This window comes from Hibiscus syriacus, unplaced genomic scaffold (assembly GCF_006381635.1).
Source record: "Hibiscus syriacus cultivar Baekdansim isolate YM2019G1 unplaced genomic scaffold, ASM638163v2 tig00117012_pilon, whole genome shotgun sequence".
NCBI classification, from domain to species: Eukaryota; Viridiplantae; Streptophyta; class Magnoliopsida; order Malvales; family Malvaceae; genus Hibiscus; species Hibiscus syriacus.
The window spans coordinates 809,314-818,397 of NW_024063524.1; the positions used below are offsets into that span (position 1 = coordinate 809,314).

Sequence of the window (9,084 nt, forward strand, 5' to 3'; positions counted from 1 at the left end):
CTAAAATAAATAATATTTAAAGTATTAAATTAAACATATTGAATTTAAAAAGATAAAAATAAATTGTAATTAAAAAGTGACTAAAATAGAGAAAATTAAAACTATAAGAATAAATAAATAAAAAATAGTAAAACTTATGGTAAAAATTAAAAGTTATTAAAAGGAGTGATTAAATTATAATATACTAAAATTAAAGGCTCTAGTTCAAAATATTATGAAAACTAAGTATTAACAGTGTAATTTGACATTAATCAATTATTCATGACTAAAATAAAAATTAATAAAATTATAAGGGACTAAAATAGGTATTTATCCTAAATATTATATAAATAAGATAGTGACTAAAATATAAATAAAACAAAATTAAAAATGCACGAAAACATACTGTAGTGACTAAAATAAAAGTTTACAAAACATCAAGGATTACGGGAATAGTTCGTCCGTTAATAAAATTGCGTATATACCCTTCCCCAATACGAAGCCGTTTGGGAAGGGGAATATAAACCCATTTAACCGGCCTGAATGGTCGGTTCTCTCATTTCTCTCTTTCTCATTCTCTCTCTAAGAGAGAGATATATCAATTTCTCTAGCTTCTCTCTAGATTTCCTCGCCGGAGTGAAGTCCGGCAGCCGTCGGCCACCGTGCTCCAGTGGTGATCGCCGCCATCAGCCACCATACACAGTGGTTGAATTTTACATAAATACCCCAAAATAAAACCCTGAACCCCCCAAAGCCGAATCCAGCCTTAGTTTCCCCTAAAAAACTCCTAATCGAGTAGATCTAGAGAAATGCCTTCGGGTATTTCGAAGGTTTCGTCAGCGTGTAACGTTTCCGGTTACCGTGTGGTTTCCTCGGTAAGCTCTCTCTCCTTTCTTTCTTTCTGTTTTATGGATTTGGTGGTTTTATTTGTTGTTGGTGTTCGTATCTTCTTCTGTTTTCCTTCTCGATGGTTGCTCCGTCACTTCCGTTCTTGCTCTGTCTTTTTTCCTTTTGCAGTGCGATGGCTTTTATAGCCATAGAGATATGCCCTTCGGACCGGTTCCATTGGTGACTTTCGGTGAGTCACCGGACTATGGTGGTGACTCACCATAAAGCATTGATGTGGTGGGGCAGCTAGCTTCTGGAATGCTCGGCGAGGGTTGAGGCGTGGCAGCAGCAGCGTCGTCGTGGGGCGGCAGACAGTGAAAACGGCTAGGATAGGGTGATGAAACCCTAATAGAAATGTGAAAACCCTAATTAGGTTTAGGGTTCTATTGGGCTTTTTGGGTCAGATTCGATTTTGGGCCTCTGGGTTTGGGTCTCCTGTTGTAATTGAGCTCCGATTTTGGGCCTGTAATATAAATTTATAATATTAATAATAATAATAATAATTAATAAAATAAAATAATTATAATAATATTTATAATAAATAAAACTAATAATAAAAATATAAATAAAAACAAATGGATGAAAAAACTAGTATCTTCAGTTTGTACATAGCACTTCCTTCCTTTTCCTTGGGATCAATTACTAAAGCAACCTAATTTCATAGCAAATTTGTTAGATTTATTAAGAGAATGTAAGTAAATAATGTGAAATGAGCCAAACAAATCACAAGTTTGATGGCCAGAAAAAAAATCACAATTTTCAGATGGAGAAAAGATAGTAACAAACAATCAAACAAACAAAAAGAGAGCGTGAATGACATTCTTGAAACAAAACAAAAACTGATGCTATTTCCAAAATTCAGTTTGGATAAAAGGGGAGGATAAAATTTTACAATAGTTTGACAATACAAGATCTTTATCATGGTTTATTGACACATCTTGACGAAAAAATGTAGATAAAAGGGGAGGATAAAATTTTACCCCTCTTCTAATAGTGTGTCGATCAAAGGAAACAAACCCCTCTTGAAATCTGTGCCCAAAACGTGTTTCAAGGCTACCAACAACACCTGTATTCAGCACAATCAGCATTTAAAACCAGCAGAACCAAAAGCAAAAAGAAAAAATAAAATCTCACGCACAACTCACCTTTCTAATGGATACCGAGTCAGAACATGTAACAAGTAAATTGACAATGCTTTTACATATACTTTCTTCACGTGGTCTTATATAATCAGCAAAGCTCTTCAAAAGGCATGTTAAAAAGGAAACTGTCTGCAATTGAGGAGAAAGAAAATAAGCAAACAAATAGATCAGATCCAGAGAGTAATTAAAAGGCTTCAAATAACTAAAATAACAAAGTTTACTCTCTCAAATGACAGGATTTGAATATACAATCAAAAATAAAAATTGGGGAGGATGTGCACAAGAAACATATTCAACATATTTCCAGCATAGAGAGTTCCAAGGCTCAATCCTTTAAATGATTCTCAAAAGTTACATCCTCAAGAGAAACCTCATGAAAAATTCAGTTTTCAATTCAATTACTTCCATAAAATTGATTGTATTCAAGGAAAAACTCAAAACAAGAGCACCTCTATACACAACATTATTAAACTGAGACATTCAGCAGCATTTCAGAAAGAGATCGTGCACACTCTTAGGCAGGAAAAGATTCAAGCAACCCAATCATACTCTCCAAGACCATTTCCTAGAACTAGTTATATAATACAAAGCATACTATCATGTGGCAAAACAACCATTGAAACAATGGAGAATGGAAGCCGTGAGCTAAAGAAACACACCTTAACCTGTACACCTTTTAACTCAATGAAATGAGTCTTCAAATGGGGAGGAACCTTTTCAGGTGCTGGAACAGATATTGCAGCAACCATCGACGGTAACAGATGAGGAATATTAGTTTGTACAAGTCGACTATACAATTGAAACAGAAACATAACTACAAGTGGACTCTCTGTAACTATCTTGAATGATCGTGTACTGGGATTCAACTGCCCGTTCCCAGCATATCCACTCGAAGTGATCCCTTGATCCACTGAAGAAGACGTATCCATAGGCTTGACATCTACTTCCATTCCCATAGCAGCATTATCAAAGAAATGGCTAACTGTCAACCTAAAGTTCTGGTAAATCTTGCACACAAAATCTAAAAAAGGTTGCACCTCATTCTCTAAAGTAGGCTGGAAATTCCTAAGAAGGTCGAAGATGATTCAGATACAAATTAAGCCATTTTCTTCATTATCAGTAGTTAGAACTTGCATGGCTACTTTTAATAGGTCTTGAACAAACGGTCGAAGAACTTCACTGTGAGGAAGCCTATTGAGAATTTCCACCACAACATTCCGCACTTTGTGCTCGAGATTGTCAGAGAATTGAGGCTTTGTAATCTGTAGAAGGATGACTGAGAAGGCTCGGAAGTAGTGTTTGAGGAAATTCAAGTACTCAGAAGAGTGAGCTATCTCCAAACTGTCTCTAACCTCCATTAGCCATTTATAACCTCGTCTGAATTGATGTTTTCCAAAAAATAAAAAAAGCATAATGCAACAAAATAACATTAACGTTTGACAGTGGTGTCACATTTGCCGTTATTGTTTTTTTTTTTTGAACATTTGGGCATTGAACGTTTATTTTTTGGTCAAAAATAACCCACGCTAAATGAAAACCGTCAGTCAACTGACAGTCTATGCCGGGTGCTGATGAAGCGTGCACGTGTGGAGGAGAAAGTTTACGTGGATGTCCAGGTCATCGAGATTGCTGACGTGGCGCTGCCACATCATTTTTTAAAATTATTATTTATATTTTATATTATTAATTCGCACCAATAAGAGAGTAACACGTGTAACTCTCTGATTGGTGCACAATGAAAATGGTGAAATGCATGAAAGGGACTCAAACTTGGGTCTCTCAAGTGAATTGCTCCTTGTTTTGCCACCATACTAAGCTACTTACTCGAGTAATTAATGAAACAGATTATACTTAATAGATTCTTCAGTCTGAATTTCATAATAAAAAAACAAAGGATTTGCATAATAAGGGTTGTATATTCTTTGCCACTAACCAAATGATTTCCTCTGCTGCTAACCAGGCTACCGTCCTCCGTCCACCAGATCCTGGAATTATTCAGGATTTGGAAATGTTATGTATAATCCCCACGAATTTATATTACAATTCGTGTAATGCTGAAACTGTTAAAAAAGATAATATATCAGAAAGTGTTAAAGGAGAGAAAAATAACCAGGTGGAAAAATTCACAACATTGATGGCCTTTGAAATCATCATCAACGCCTGGACGAAACTGTGAGTAGGGGCACCTCTTTCCAAGCTAATGACATAAACCCATGTTGGGATTCAATTAGCGAATACGAGGAGCTGTAATTATAATTCCAGAGTAGAATTTTTGCTTGACTATATCGCGTAGTGGCTAAGGGTTACCTCTGCAAAACCAGCACTTTCCATTAAACCCTTCCATTGCTCTTCATCTTCCATCCACTCCCATTGGTTTCCAGCTTCGTCCGGTCCAATAATCCCCGCTATTTTCCGACCCAGTAACAGTCTTTCAACTTGTATTCTCTCGGGTGATTCGCGAGTTTAAATTGTATAGTTCGGTTCCAATGATTCGAACACAATCGAGTAATATCGTAGAGCATTCTTTAACCGTTCGGGAACCCAACTCGATTTAACCTCGCTTCGTACTCACCCAATGTCACGACTTTGGGGTTTAAAGATTTAGCCAAACGGAGAGTTTCATCTACAACGACCGAAGTAACATCTAACGAATTATACAATTGAAACATGAAATTTACAGCCAGTACCTCACCTCGTGGAGTTCGAATCGGTTCGAATTCGAAATTCAAATCTAGAAGCTTCGCAAAGTTACGTAGATGGCTACCAGTAGCAAAAAGGGAAAGAGCCGAAGATGATCCCAAAATAGGGGCAGGTATACCGAAAATACGAATCCTGATCGATTTTCCAGCTGACTTGGTCGCTAAGGCTTGCAAAAGAGCGCGCAGACCATTGAACTCCTTGAACAATCCCAAAGTCCACTATGTGAATCTTACTTGCCAGCTCCGTTGCTTTGAGAATTGCTTGATTTGTCGTTAACTTGAGGAGCTGCTTGACTGGCTCGGGGGTTGCTTGCTTTGGCTTCTTCAACAGTAACTTGAGGAGCTAGAGGTGGAGGAGATGGGGACAACGTGGGTAGCTCAGGCTGAGGTTGAAGAATAGAGCTACGATTTTTCGTTGATTCTCTAAACGGAAAGTTTATTCCATAGGCTAAACTGGGAGGAACATACGAGCAGTGTGGTTCAGAGAGAGAAGGAGTTAGAGAGGAAATTAGGTGTTTCAAAAGTGAGGGAAACGAAGGAGAGGAGCAAGAAAGTTAGGACCGAAGAGAAAATCAGGGATAAGGTAGATGGACGGAAAGGTAAATTCGCACTAATAGAGTGACACGTGTTGCTCTCTTACTGTACAAAATTTAAAAAATATTAAATTTTTAATAAAAATCTGACATATTAATTTTATGTCAGTATACATTAGTGATGTAATACACTACATCATCATTTATGTCTATATGTGATTGCTTAATCATGGAAGCATTGATTTTTAATAAGAAAATAATTTCATTGACCAAAAATACCTTATAATATACGATTTTAACAATTTTTTTTAGATTTGCCAAAATGACCAACTAAATCGCAATGCGATCGATAATTCGCAACGCGATCTCCGGTATTGCAAATCAGTTTCAAGATTCGCAACGCGATTCTGACTATCGCATTGCGATTTTCCAAATTCGCGTTGCGATTTTCCTAATTCGCAATGCGAATACGTAGATCGCAACGCGAATCTGACTATCTCAATGCGATTTACATAGCGCCATTCGTATCGCAACGCGTATTTTTTTTTTCAAATTCCAAACACGAATATATTAATATATCGGAACACTGAACCGTCCACAATATATCCCGTAATCGCAACTCATAACCTAAAACCCTAAATCACAACTCAGTCTCATCTCCATCTCTCACTCTCTAAAGCGACATCCGTCCCCATCTCCGACGAAATCAGTCCCATCTCCGACGATATCAGTCTCCATCTCCGACGAAATCATTCTCGGTAAGAAATGGAAAATCAACCAAATCAACCACCGAGGGTTAGTTTTTTTAATTATTTTTATTTTGAAATTTTTGCATTATTATTAGGTTTTTCATATTAAAATTGATGATAAGTTTACTGGTGTTTTCAATAATAGATTAACCATTTCACTTAGATTGCTTATTAAATTCATTCGATTGCTGCCAATACTGCTAAATTGTTTAGTCTTTAACCCTGTGAAGTTAGTATTTGTCTTTGTTTTGTCTTTTGGTTGAAGTAATGCAATCCATTCAAGTTTCTTTCAATTTTAGTATTTGAAACCGAGAATGACTATCGCAATGCGATTCTGTCGTTACGATTTTCATTTCGCGTTGCGATTATTGCGTTGCGATAGTCAAATTCGCGTTGCGATAGTCATTTTCGTGTTGCGATTTTCATTTCGAGTTGCGATTCTTGCGATACGATAGTCAAATTCGCGTTGCGATAGTCATTTTCGTGTTGCGATTTTCATTTTCGTGTTGCGATTTTAAGTTTCAGAAACTATTCTTCTTCTGCAAATTGAAACTTGAATGAATTGCATTACTTCAACCAAAAAACAAAGACAAATATTAAATTCACAGTGTTGTAAATTTAAGTTTGAAGAATAAACTACTACTCTTTATGTTTATTGTTCTTGTTATATCTTCACAGTGTAGTTTTTGTATATCTAACTTGGTATGTTTATTGTTTTTGCAGAACTTTTATTTGGCTCAATTGACCTTAAGAAATAAAGTAAGTCTGGCCAAAACAATTGCGTCGAAGCTTTCACCTGTACAAAGAAAAATATTTGAGGATACTTGCTTCGGGCCATGGCTGAAAGTACAACATCCGGGTATAGATGCTATGTTGACCCATCTGTTTCTTCAAACCATGACTAGCGATCTACCTGAGACTATACAAAGTCGTGATGAAGAGATATGATTTGATTTTCCACCGGCGTATACGTGTTTTGGGCGGGAGGAGTTTTGCTTAATCACCAGTCTACGCTTCGGACACGATGATGTAGATCGGTACACTAGACGTATTACCCGCCTATCATGGTTTTCCCGGGTTTTTCCTGAGCTGTCAACGGATAAGTCAAATTTACACGTGGAAGACTTGACGAGATTATTAAATAAAAAAGATGGTTTTACTCGGATGGATGACGTCGATGTTGTCCGAGTATGCCTTCTAATACTTTTGCAAGCCGACTTTTTAGGCAGAGAGGCCCGACAACCTATTCCTAATGATCTAATTAAATTGGTAGAGGACCTAAATGCATGGAACCTGTTTCCATGGGGTTCGTATCTATGGAAAGCTACATGGAATAAGTTGTCGTCTGCCTTTGATGATCGAAAAAGTTTGCGTGGCGATGGTTCCAAATACACTTTGTCAGGCTTTATTTGGGCCTTTAAGGTAATAATTTTTATATAATGTTTCCAAAATTATAATTAATTCTTTAACAATTACTAATGTTTGTTATTATATTGTTTATAGATTTGGATATTTGAGGCCTTTCCCGCCATGCAGACATATGCATTAAAAACTTCTAATGATATTCCTAGGGATATTTCCTGGAAGAGGAAACGGTTCTTGCAGCAATGGGAAGATTTACTATCGTATACTATAATAAATAATGTAAGTTAACACAAATACTACCATATGTTTATAAACAAGTTATTACTAGTATACGTTTAACTTTGTTTGAGCTTTTATATTGTTAAGAGGTCAACACTCCATTACAGAGGCTAACACCCACGGAAGCTGAGCTTGCCACTGATTGGTGGCAAGCTAGTAAGCGTTTTTTTGATGGCACGGATGATGAGCACCATCACCTCACCCAGAGCCATCACCTGATCGACCCGAATATACACCTCCACAACGAGAGTCATCATCTATTCTGTCACATTATCGAGCCTCTTCTCTACCATCACCTCATGATAGGCGACCGGCAAAGATGCCACGACGTTTATCTCCCTGTTCTCCACCTCCACGGGATGAGTTAGGGGAGTTACGTAATGAGGTCAATGCCTTGCGTGAGGAGGTCGGTACTTTACGCGATGATAATGGTGCATGGCGTGTTGAGGTGTCTACTTTACGTGGTGAGGTAGCAGCTCTACGTGAGATTGTAGCATCGTTGCAGAACGAGGTTTATACTCTACGCAACGAGGTAAGTTTAATATTTTTCATATTTAACTTGATGATAAATTTACTCGTAATTTCACTTAGATTGCTTAGTAAATTCATTCGGTTGCTGCCAATATTGTTTAACTGTTTATTCTTTAACCCTGTGAAGTTAGTATTTGTTTTTGGTTGTCTTTTGGTTGAAGTAATGCAATCCATTCAAGTTTCAATTTGTAGAAGAAGAATAGTTTACTATCGCAATGCGAAAATGACTATCGTAACGAGAGAATCGCAATGCGAAATGAAAATTGCAACAACAAAATCGCACGCGAAAATAAATATCGCAATGCGAAAATGACTATCGCAATGTGAATTTGACTATCGCAACGAAAGAATCGCAATGCGAAATGAAAATCGCATTGCGATTCTCTCGTTGCGATAGTCAAATTCGCATTGCGATAGTCATTTTCGCGTTGCGATAGTCATTTTCACGTTGCGATAGTCATTTTCGCGTTGCGATTTTAAGTTTCCGATTCTATTATTCTTCTGCAAATTGAAACTTGAATGAATTGCATTACTTCAACCAAAATACAAATACTAATTTCACAGTGTTGAAAATTTAAGTTTCAAGAATAAACTACTACTCTTTATATTGTCATTAAACCTGCACTAAACCTATATGTTGTCCTTTTAAATGTTTATATAAGTGCTTACTTCTGGAATGTTATCTGATGCATTTTGTGAACAATGATATAATAATAACTTGGGTGAATACCGTGCAAGTTTAAAATATATTTGTCTTTATTTTCACTGTTTAATATCGTGTCTGTTTATTTACTGATGGAATGTCGTTGGATATAGGAACGGATGTCGCCGGAGAGAGTGATAGATGGAGATGGAATGAGTTGCGATTTAGGGATTTAGGTTATGAGTTGCTGCTGCTGCGTAGTTATATACCCAAAAC

At 36.9% G+C, this 9,084-nt stretch overlaps 1 protein-coding gene across 1 annotated transcript; it reads right to left on the reverse strand.

The window, feature by feature from the left end:
• Positions 1-398: 398 nt before the first annotated feature.
• On the reverse strand, positions 399-5,252 carry LOC120195329 (transcription-associated protein 1-like). The gene is made up of 6 exons (XM_039197397.1): positions 4,317-5,252; positions 4,120-4,206; positions 2,669-3,994; positions 2,013-2,138; positions 1,848-1,933; positions 399-1,330 (listed from the first exon to the last, which is right to left on the reverse strand). The coding sequence occupies exons 3-6, from the start codon at positions 2,963-2,965 to the stop codon at positions 1,243-1,245; spliced, it is 597 nt and encodes a 198-aa protein (XP_039053328.1). The 5' UTR covers positions 2,966-3,994; positions 4,120-4,206; positions 4,317-5,252; the 3' UTR covers positions 399-1,242.
• Positions 5,253-9,084: the final 3,832 nt, after the last annotated feature.